Raw genomic sequence first — 11,151 nt, 5'->3', positions numbered from 1 at the left:
ATCTTCATATCAGGAGTGAATATATTCATGGAAATGGACTTTCTGCTTCAAAAAAAAATTTGTTTTGGTTTCCATTAGCTTATTATCAGCTGACATCAGCAGGTGGGACTAGTTGTTCATCCCTGTCCTAAAGATCCCTTTCCAAATTAATACAGTTTAACAGTTTTGGAGAATGGGAGGCTCGCTTTCCTCCTGGAAGGTCAGTTTGACATTGCCACACATCATTATCAGTTCTGCCCCTTTTACTCTTTAGCACTGTGTTGGTTCATTGGGGTTGATGTAGATAATATGTACACATTGCCTAGCTCTTGATAAGGTTTAGTTTGAGAGTTACATCAAAATAATTGCTCTCCTTTTACTTGACATTTCTAGTACGGGGAGGGAAGAGGAACCAAAGGCCTACAGTAAGTAGTGTCTTTGAGGCAGAGGGACTAAGGTGAGGGGCCCTCAGCTAGCCGAGAATCTCATGGCTGAGAGATGAGGTGGTCGAAGGATGGGAGTCAGCTCTGGGATTGGGTCCACATTCATCTGCTTCCCTTCTTGCAGGTACCAATACGCTGGTTCCTTCTGGGTTGCTCTAGAGTTATTTCAGGCATGTTAGGCAGGCATATTCCTTTTTTTTTTTTTAAACTTTTATTTAGGTTCAAGGGTATATGTGCACGTTTGTTATATAGGTAAATTATGTCATGGGGTTTGGTGTACAGATTATTTCACCCAGGTAATAAGCATAACACTCCATGGGTTTTTTTTATTTGAGACGGAGTTTCACTCTTGTCGCCCAGGCTGGAGTGCAGTGGCCCGATCTTGGCTCACTGCAACCTCCGCCTCCCAGGTTCAAGTGATTCTCCCGCCTCAGCCTCCCAAGTAGCTGAGATTACACCCACTACCATGCACCTGCCACCACACCTGGCTAATTTTTTGTATTTTTAGTTGAGACGGGGTTTCACCATATTGGCCAGGCCAGTCATGAACTCCTGACCTCAGGTGATCCACCCACCTCAGCCTCCCAAAGTGCTGGGATTACAGGTGTGAGCCACTGTGCCCAGCCGCCAATGGGTCTTTTTTGGATCCTCACCCTCCACCCTCCAGTAGGCCCTGGTGCCTGTTGTTCCTGTCTGTCCATGTTTACTCAATGTTTAGCTCCGACTTACAAGTGAGAACGTGGTATTTGGTTTTCTGATCCTGTGTTAGTTCACTTAGGATACTGGTTCCAGCTGCATCCATGTTGCTGTAAAGGACATGATCTCATCATTTTTTATGGCTGCATAGTATTCCATGGTGTGTGTGTGTCTGTATGTGTATACACATTTTCTTTTTTTTTTTCAGACAGTCTCACTGTCGCCCAGGCTGGCGTGCAATGGCGCAATCTTGGCTAACTACAATCTCTGCTTCCCCAGTTCAAGTGATTCTCCTGCCTCAACCTCCTGAGTAGCTGGGATTATAGGCATCCGCCACTATGCCCAGATACTTATTTTGTATTTTTATTAGAGATGGGGTTTCACCATGTTGGCCAGATTGGTTTCGAACTCCTGACCTCAAGTGATCTGCCTGCCTCGGCCTCCCAGAGTGCTAGGATTACAGGTGAGAGCCACCACACCCAGCCTACACATTTTCTTTTTTTTTTTTTGAGACGGAGTCTGGCTCTGTCGCCCAGGCTGGAGTGCAGTGGCCCGATCTCAGCTCACTGCAAGCTCCGCCTCCTGGGTTTACGCCATTCTTCTGCCTCAGCCTCCCAAGTAGCTGGGACTACAGGCGCCGCCACCACGCCCGGCTAGTTTTTTGTATTTTTTTAGTAGAGACGGGGTTTCACCATGTTAGCCAGGATGGTCTCGATCTCCTGACCTCGTGATCCGCCCGTCTCGGCCTCCCAAAGTGCTGGGATTACAGGCTTGAGCCACCGCGCCCGGCAGCCTACACATTTTCTTTACCCAGTCTGCAGCTGATGGGCATTTAGGTTGATGTCATGCCTTCGATATTGTGAATAGTGTTGTAGTGAGTGAACACAGGCATGCATGTGTCTTTATGGTAGAATGATTTCTATTCCTTTATGTATATCCAGTAATGGGATTGCTGGGTCGAATGCAAACCTCATTTTCGTTTCTTTGAGACATTCACTCTGTCACTCAGTCTGAGTGCAGTGACACGATAGTGGCTTACCGCAGCCTCAACGTCCCAGGCTCAGGCCATCCTCCTCCCTCAGCCTCCCAAGTAGGCACACCACTACTAATTTTTTAAGTTATTTATAGAGATGGGGTCTCACTGTGTTACCCAGGCTGGTCTTGAACTTCTGGGCTCAAAAGATCCTCCCGCCTCTACTTCCCAAAGTACTGGGATTACAGGCGTGAGGCACTGAGCCTGGCCCCTTTTTAGCAATAGAAAGCATATCCTTTTCAGTCATGAAAATCATACATTGTTACACTAGACCTTTTTTATTTTTTTTCAATACTCAGCAACACATCTTGGAAAACTGCCAAATTGGAGACTAAGGTGCTTCTTCATTGTTTTTTTACAACTGTATTTATTTAACAATAGCTTGAGCACTTACTAAGCACTGGTGATCAAATCGGGAGTAAACAGGCTGTGTGTTATTCCTTTGATTGGAACGTCCGGTAGTTTAACACTGGGGATATTTTGGTGATAGTCCCCAAGTTGTTCTGGCTATTTTAAATCCCATGGCACCTGTACATTTTGCCAAAAAAAGCATCTGTGATTGTGTCTGCCTAAGATCACAAAGTCTGACTGTACTGCCACTTGAGTGCCTGCTTTGCTACTATCTTCAGCAGACGCCTGCAGTGAAACAGCCCATTCACGTCATCCAGTAGCTGGTGTAAGCCCCAAAGAAGCCAGAATGAGGGAAGATATTTACTGGATCTCACACACACAGATCATTCATCCCCAAGGCCATTTAGGGTCTGGTTGTTCAAGCAGTAGCAAAGGCCTTTCTGTTCTTTCTGCTCTAAGAGCTTATCAGAATGTTCTTCTGAGAGACTTCTGTGCCGCTATAGATAGGCAGCAAACTGGCCAAATGTAGCATTCCAAAGTGTGTGTGAATTCAAGAACAGGGTAAATGGAATTGTACGCATATGGTATTTAATAGCTGCTGAAGACACCTCTGAGGATCTGTGCCTGTTGTACACCGTTCCCACTAGGAAAGGGTGGCTTGTGAAGCCTGTCATGACCTGGTCCCAGCCCTGTCTCCAGCCATCCCCACCCTATCTCCAGTGGAGCTGCTTCTGTCTTCTCACTGTGTCCTCCACACAGCAAGTTCACTCACTCGCTCCACACACAAGGAAGTACCCATGGTGTGTTAAGCACTCCTGGAGCCTCAGTACAGTTTCACACCATATAGTTTGTCTCCCATCTCCAGGACCTCACCACCTTGTAAGGGAGATAGGTACAACCTAGGTGGAGGTTATCACACTCAGCATCACCAATGACCCAACAAGCCAACCTCCTACGCTGCTCCTGATGTGAGGCACCGAGGTCACGTCACCTCTGAGGCACTCCTGCGAAAATCATGGAACTTGAATCTGACTATGAGGAAACAAATCCGGAAGGTGGGACAGTTTATAAGGCCTGGACTTTAAAAAGTGTCATGAGAGGCCTGGCATGGTGGCTCATGCCTGTTCTGTTAATCCCAGCACTTTGAGGCCAGGAGTTTGAGACCAGCCTGGGCAATATCGTGAGACCCTGTCTCTTCAAAAAAATTAAAAATTAGCTGAGTGTGGTGTCACATGCCTATAGTACCAGTTAGTCCCAGATTTGGAGGTTGGGATAAAGAGAGATGGATTGGCAAGAGATTCTGGGAATAAAATGGCAGAACCTGGGAGGCTGGGTGGATCGATCACTTGAGTCAAGGAATTAGAGGCTACGGTGAGCTATGACTGCACCATGGCACTCCAGCCTGGGCAACAGAGGGAGACTCTCTCTCTAAAAAAGAATTGAAAAACAAATAGATGGGGTGCAGTGGCTCACATCTGAAATCCCAGCACTTTGGGAGGCTGAGGTGGGTGGATCACCTGAAGTCAGGAGTCCGAGACCAGCCCGGCCAACATGGCGAAACCTCTTCTCTACTAAAAACACAAAAATTAGTCAGGCATGGTGGCAGGTGCCTGTAATACCAACTACTTGGGAGGCAGAGGCAGGAGAATCGCTTGAACCCGGGAGGCAGAGGTTGCAGTGAGCCGCGATCACGCCACTGCACTCCAGCCTGAGTGACAGAGACTCCATCTCAAAACAAATAAAATAAAACAAATAAATGGCAGAATCTGATCAGTTGTGTCTAAGCTATCTCCCAACCTACCAGTACTGGGTGAGTTGTGGTCTAAAGCAGGGACCAGAGGATTGGATTTGATGCATTGAATTTGAGGTGTCTGTGGGATACCCGAGCAGGCAATGGATAATGAGCAAGAGCTCAAGAAAAATGTCAGGTTTGGAGTCTGAGCGCTGCTGAGGTGCTTCCCCAGTGCCGGCTCCCTCCTGCTAAGTTCTCACGGAGGAGTCCACTCACCCCACTCTAGGAAGTGGCTTAAGTGGGAATGATTGGTCCTCCGCCCCTGGGATGCACACTTAAGTACTTGAGCGTAATGTGAATTCTACTTCTTCAGGGATGATTTGGTGCTGGGGTTGAGAAGCTAGGAGAACTGAGTGAAAGACTTACCTATCACCTGAAATTCTTTATCAAGTGCATGCGTTACTGTTTTAATGTTTTAAGTGGTAGCCAGCTAATAAATAAAACCAATTAAACAAATTAACAAATTAACTTTATTAATACGCAAAGCTAATTAATAAAGCCAATAAACAAATGCCAAGGTTCAAAATTTTAAAAAGCAAGTCACGCACCCAGGTTAGTGCCCTTAGGACACACAGCAAAACCGAGGAAAGAAAAAATCTGAAAGCAAAATAAAGCAGCTGGGTTCTTTCCTAACTTCTCAAATACGAGGTAAGTATCTAAGAGCACAGACTTGAGCATCAGGCAAAGCTGGGTTCTGAATTGTAGCTTCACTTGGTAACAGGCATGTGGCGTTGGCTAAGCCATCTAATTGCTCTGAACCTAAGATTTCCTCTAGTGGCCGAAGCAGGGGTCACAGGAGGGATGTGGTGCGGTGTTGACTACATAATGCACATAACATTCTTCACACTAAGACATAAGAAAGGAGCTGATGTCACAGGACCTGAATGCAGAGTGTTTAGAGCAAGTACATGGTGGAAGAGCACCCAAAGGTGATGTCCACTCTTCTTCCCTCCAGGGCTGGACACCTCGAGAAGCAGCATTTGCCTGGCACATAGCAAGAGGTCAAAACATCCTGCTAGGTGTTTTTTTTTTTTTTTTTTTTTTTTTGAGATGGAGTTTCACTCTTGCTGCCCAGGCTGGAGTGCAATGGCGTGATCTCAGCTCACTGCAACCTCCACCTCCCGGGTTCAAGCAATTCTCCTGCCTCAGCCTCCTGAGTAGCTGGAATTACAGGCATGGGCCACCACGCCCGCCTAATTTTGTATTTTTAGTAGACATGGAATTTCTCCATGTTGGTCAAGCTGGTCTCGAACTCCCGACTTCAGGTATCTGCCCGCCTCAGCCTCCCAAGTGTTGGCATTACAGGCATGATCCACCACACCCATCCTAGAAGTGCCAGATAGCAGATACTCTACGTGGACCAGCCAATGTATAGCACGTGACATAATCCCACTGCTCCCCTTCCCCCATGTAGCAGTCAGATCCCTAAGCATCCAGCAGTGTTGTTTCAGGATTACGAGGCACTGGGAGAAAGTAAAGAGCTGACCCCCTCCCCCTGCCAGGAAGAAGTAAGACCAGCAGGGACAAACTCCATCATTCTTCATATACCAAGGATTCTGTTTTAGTCTCCGCCCTTTTTTTTTTGAGACAGAATCTCGTCTGCCACCCAGGCTGGAGTGCAGTGGCACAACCTCGGCTCACTGCAGCCTCTGCCTCCGGGGTTCAAGCGATTCTTGTGTCTCAACCTCCCAAGTAGCTGGGACTACAGGCACCTGACATCACATCTGGCTAATTTTTGTATTTTCTAGCAGAGGCGGGGTTTCACCATGTTGGCCAGTCCGGTCTCAAACTCCTGACCTCAGGTGATCCATCTGCCTCGGCCTCCCAAAGTGCTAGGATTACAGGTGTGGGTCACTGTGTCCGGCCGATATCTGTATTTTTTGTAGAGATGGGGCTCTTGCTATGTTGCCCAGGCTGGTCTCAAACTCCTGGGCTCAAGGGATCCTCCCACCTTGGTGTCCAAAGTGCTGGGATTACATGTGTAAGCCACTGAGCCTGGCCCATTTTTTGGTAACAGATTTTCTTCCTCCCGACTCCTGGGTCTTTATAGCTTGGGGCTAAACCTGTAGCTCCAATCTCAGTGTTTTCTAAAACATGTCCTCGAAGGCTAAATGGCCAGGTGGGGTTGCCCATGGCACTAGTCGGGAGGTGTGAGTACAGAGAGGCAGCTTCTCTTCCAACATGTGGAGGCCAGGACCGACCAGGGAGCAGACCATGCTACTGTAACAGGAGTGTGGCTCACTGGCACGCCAGTCACTTTCACCATTTTGCAGAGTAAACGTCAACTGTTTCAGCAGAGAATACATTTGAATATACTTAAAGCCAAGTAAGACCACAACTGGCAAAGAAATAGCTCTGGGCCCAATTCCAAATGTTGGTTAATCCCCAGTATGAATTAGGCGCATGAAGAATTGGAAGGAAAAAGAGACGCAATTAATTATCAAACTTTAATCAATAGACTAATCTTACAGGATAAACAATAAGACAGCTAGTCAAGGTTACACTTTAAAAAAAAAATCCAGCAGCGCAAATCTAATAGACTAAATACGTTCATCTCCTCCCAAACAGGCATTTCATTTAAAAACAGAAACGAGAACAGAGCGTACACCACAAGGAAACATGGTACTTACAAATATTGTCAAATAATTCTGCAGAACTCTTTAAGGAAAAAAAAAAAAAGGTTCTTAGAAATTGAGAAAGCAGTAGAACCACCCAGCCTGGCAGGTCAATCTACCAGATGCTCTGCACGTGAGAGGGCTCCCAACCACCTGTAACTTCAGAAAGGCTGCCAGGCACTATGATGAAGGAAACAGGTGCCGATCCTAACTGGAGACGACTTTATCACAAAGCCTTAAGACAAAGGGACCATCCTTTTCCAAGACAACAGGCGTGAACAGAGGCAAGGAGCAAGAGGCGAGGGTTCCCTCAGCAGATGGGTGGAAAGCAAGCCTGCCCTTGCACGGCCCTTGGCACACTCAATCTACCCCCTTTCCCTTCTCTGCCCCTGGCAAAGAAAGGTTGGGCAAGTGCAAGAGCCCAGAACGGCTCCTCCAGGCACATGGTTAAAGTAAGAGTAAAAGGAAAACGAGCCCCTTCTGGGTGAAATATGGCAACTTTTCTGAAACATGGCAATGAGGCAGAGTTAATCTCTTTGGCCCTCATTAGGTAAAGCAGCAACTAAGGAGCCTACTCAGGGCCTCACGTGGGCCCCTTCTATGCCCACAAGAAAGTGCATCCTTAGCTCAGTTCAACATTTAAAAAGAGCTAACGCTACTTGCAAAAGGCCCATCATGGATTCAAACACTTAATACCAAAGAGGTCCAGCAACTAGCGAGTCTGTCTGCATTCTGTGATCTGAAGCAGAGCTGAGGGGGCCTGGCTCACAGGGTCATGTTCTTCTGCCAAGGCGCCTCAGGGAGCGAAAGAAAAGCATGATGATGTCTGTGAGCCAGAACCTGCAGGAGGACCACTGGTACAGATTCTAGAAGACCAAGAAGCCCTCAGGGGGTTCTGAGAGGTGTTCAGTGTGTAAGAGATGGCCACCCCCTCCATCTCTGGCTTCAAGTCAATGGTGTTATGGTCACTCTCTGGAAACCAGCTCTTCCTTTATCCACCTGCACGACCCCTGCCACAGTGAGGGAAAGATCTGATCCCTCTGACAGTGAGGAAATTGTATAGAAATTATCCTGAGGGAAAAAAAACCACTGTGACGCTACCTAAGAGAAAGAGTATTTCAATTTGCTTACACAGATTTAGTCAGTACACTCCAGACTGTAAGAAATGTATGAAGAGACTGCTCACAGAACTCAATGACTGAACAGTGAATACTACCGTGACTCAGACACGATCGAAAACACTTCTCCCAGTGGCTTCTGGTGTTATGTCTGCTCTCCCGAGAGCTTCCAGCAAGGTCTTCCATGCAGACAGGGTGAGGAGCCACAGAGCTCAAGATTGCTGAAGCTGATTTAGTAAGCTCTGTAAAGCAATACTCAAACAGCTCCATACGAAAAGGTGTCATTTACATTATTATTTATATATAGTATCTCGAAGTAAGGAAAAAAGCACCATTTTACTGAAAATAAAAACACTCACGCAGGCTTTGGTCCTCCTGAAACGACACCAGCCTGAGTGAGAAGCAGTTGGCCCTTGGGCAGCAGGGAGATGATGGAAATGCTTGCTGTCACTGGCAAGAGGGGAGGCCAAGTGGCCTGGCAAGCCACAAGAATGGGGCAATAAGGGGAGCAAGTGAAGAGGCCTCCAAGAGCAGCCAGGCCAGCCTGGGGATGGAGCCGCCTGCTCTGAGAGATCAAAAGTAGGTGTGCGGCACTGTCAGGACAAGTCTCTAGGACTGGGGCATTGGCAAACAAAAGGGGCAGTGTCTGACCCGAGATGACGGTCTACTTAATGCATCTCATTTCCCCGAAACCTGTCACCTGCAGACAGAGGCTTGCACAAGTAGCTCAGATGCACTCTTTTCCTCAGGAACTGCAGGCCGACAAGGACAGAAAAGCTGCAATGACTGCTCCTTTCTCAAGGGATGAAAAACAGGCTGTTTCTTGGATGCTGCACTTCACAAATGTACGAATTGCCCCCAAAAAAGCAAAGAGTAGATTTTCCTGCCTAGATGCATTACTTGGCATTGAACACACCATGGAAAGCAAGAGTCTATGTGGGCTGGATTCCTGAACTACAGCTTAGAAGGGAAGGGCGTACAATATCATCATTAACTGGCTCACAAGAAATAGTCATCTTGGGCGAACACATGCTAATACGTTTCACAGAATGAGGGATGACAGCCTAGAATCCAAAATGTGACGTTTGGAACATTTCTCGCCAAACCTTACTATGAGAGCCTGCAACCAGTGAGAGGAGAACTGCAAAGACAGCAGCAGAGAAACAGCAAACAGCACAAAGGAGATCATTTACCAAGAGACTTTCCCTCCTTTCAGAGGCAACCAAGCCAGACGGAGATGACAGAAGTTCACGTGTACAAAGAACAGAAGGGCAGAAGGGCTAAAACCAGAAGAGGGTGAGCTAATCATGAAAGCAACTTATCCCATTTTTGTTGTTCAATAGCATTGGCCAACCTGCTAGGGTCAGATGTCTTCTTGAGAAAGGCAGCATCTCTGAACCTGGGATAAAGGACACTTGAACTGAACGCATGAGCAGAAGGACCCAATGGAGAAGCATAATTGAAATCATCCTTGGACTGCTTAAGAATTTCTTGAAAACTTCCAAAGAAAGAAGTTTATATCTGGATCTGCAGCTATATGGCTGTATAGTCTATCTTCTACCTGGCTCCTCCTGGAAGAGGCCTTTGTCTGCTTGGGAGCTGGGGTTTTTGAGTAGCACAGCCCAGGCACAACCATGCCAGGCTGGGCCTCTAGGCCAAGCTCAGAGAGGGGTGCAGACAATCATCCAATCAGCAATGGAACTCCTCGGAGATGGGGCCCAAAGGGCAAGACGTTTAAACAGGAGCCACTGGGAGATACTCTGCTGCTCAACGAACACCACAGCAAGTGTGAGAGCTCCCTGCCCAAGACCGAGCAGCTCTTCCTCTCCCACCGTGCGTTCACAGGCAGCAGCAGCACGGCGGGAGGGAGCCCAGGAAAGGAAGCGTTGATGAGGTACCAAAAGAGGAACTGACATCTTTGGGTTCTTAAAACAAAAACTCAAATCAAGGAAGCGAGAGAATGAAAAAGGGAAAGAATTAAATCTGAATCAATGGACAGAAATATATGGCTTACTAACCCCCCTCCATTTTGCATACAATTTTATACAAAAAAGGAAAAAAAAAACACCCCAACTCATTGCAATGCAGTCCAAATGTTTGCAACCAAAGATGTATGAAAATATTTCAATTGAAACCGCCTTTTTTTTAAAAAAAAAAAAAAAAAAAACAAAGCTTTTGATCATTCCCTTGTCAACATAATTGGCAGATCTACTCTCAAACACATTTAAGAGTATTCCACACAACATGTTCGGAATTCAGATTTATTGATTTCCATCGTATTGAGTTTAAAAATGGTATGAAGCTGACTACAAGAAAGGGAACTGGTCATTTTAAGTTAAAATTAAGCTAATGGTGAAAGTACATCACCTCTGGCTTCAGTCACCACATCACCTCAGACTGAATATAGATTTTTTGTGAACAAAGTTCCAGAACTCTGAAATCCAGGGATGCTGCAGGCCTCTCCCGGCAATGTCCTTCACTTTGGGTCAGTCTCCTGGGCCAGAGGTGAAAGTGCTTTCAAAAATACTGCCATTTCCCCAGCACAGTGTCTTTGATTGCATCCACATATTGAGTTGGAACCCAGTACACCCAGTAGTAAGAGGCTTCCGTGGGGCCCAACTGAAACGCCTGGAAGGGAAAAAGGAAAACCAAGCGGTACTTCAGAGGTCGGGAGACCAATCAGGCAGGACAAACATGGGGGAGGGTTGGGATATGAGTTAATTAAAAAGGGAAGAAAAACCAAACAGAACTTTGCACGTGGGGAGCGTTCTCCCAACCAAAAACCAAAACAGGCAGGGTAAGGGTTAAGCTGGGCCAACCCTAAAGCAGTGGTTCTCAAACCTAAGTGGCCATCAGAGCCATCCAGAGGGCTTGTTGGAACACAGATCCGCAGGCTCCACCCCTGTGAAGTTTCTAATTTGGGGAGGTCTGGGGTGGGGCCTGAGAAACTAGCAAGCTCCCAGGTGATGCAACACGACTGATCCAGGGACCACAGTTTGAGAAACACTGCCCTAGAAAACCTGTCACACACGCTCAAGAAAACAGGTATGAATGTTCATTGCAGCACTGTCTGAAACCACAAAAACCTGGCAACAACCTACATATCCATCAGTAAGGGAATGTA

The 11,151-nt window shown here is 46.9% G+C and overlaps 1 protein-coding gene across 4 annotated transcripts in view; it reads right to left on the bottom strand.

Annotated features, from left to right (window-relative positions):
- The window catches only part of UBFD1 (ubiquitin family domain containing 1), a 32,687-nt gene that overhangs the window by 9,376 nt on the left and 12,160 nt on the right, over positions 1-11,151 (bottom strand). The window contains exon 7 of one of the 4 annotated variants that reach the window (XM_007987937.3): positions 6,728-10,655. The exons of 2 other annotated variants lie outside the window; for them this stretch is intronic. In XM_007987937.3, coding sequence (XP_007986128.1) covers positions 10,545-10,655 — 111 coding nt within the window. In that variant the 3' untranslated portion in view covers positions 6,728-10,544. Of the gene's footprint in view, positions 1-6,727; positions 10,656-11,151 lie in introns of those variants that run through there. One more of the 4 variants, XR_005237699.2, reaches the window with a different exon arrangement.

This window comes from Chlorocebus sabaeus, chromosome 5 (genome assembly GCF_047675955.1).
Source record: "Chlorocebus sabaeus isolate Y175 chromosome 5, mChlSab1.0.hap1, whole genome shotgun sequence".
NCBI lineage: Eukaryota > Metazoa > Chordata > Mammalia > Primates > Cercopithecidae > Chlorocebus > Chlorocebus sabaeus.
This window is presented reverse-complemented; position numbering and strand designations above follow the sequence as displayed.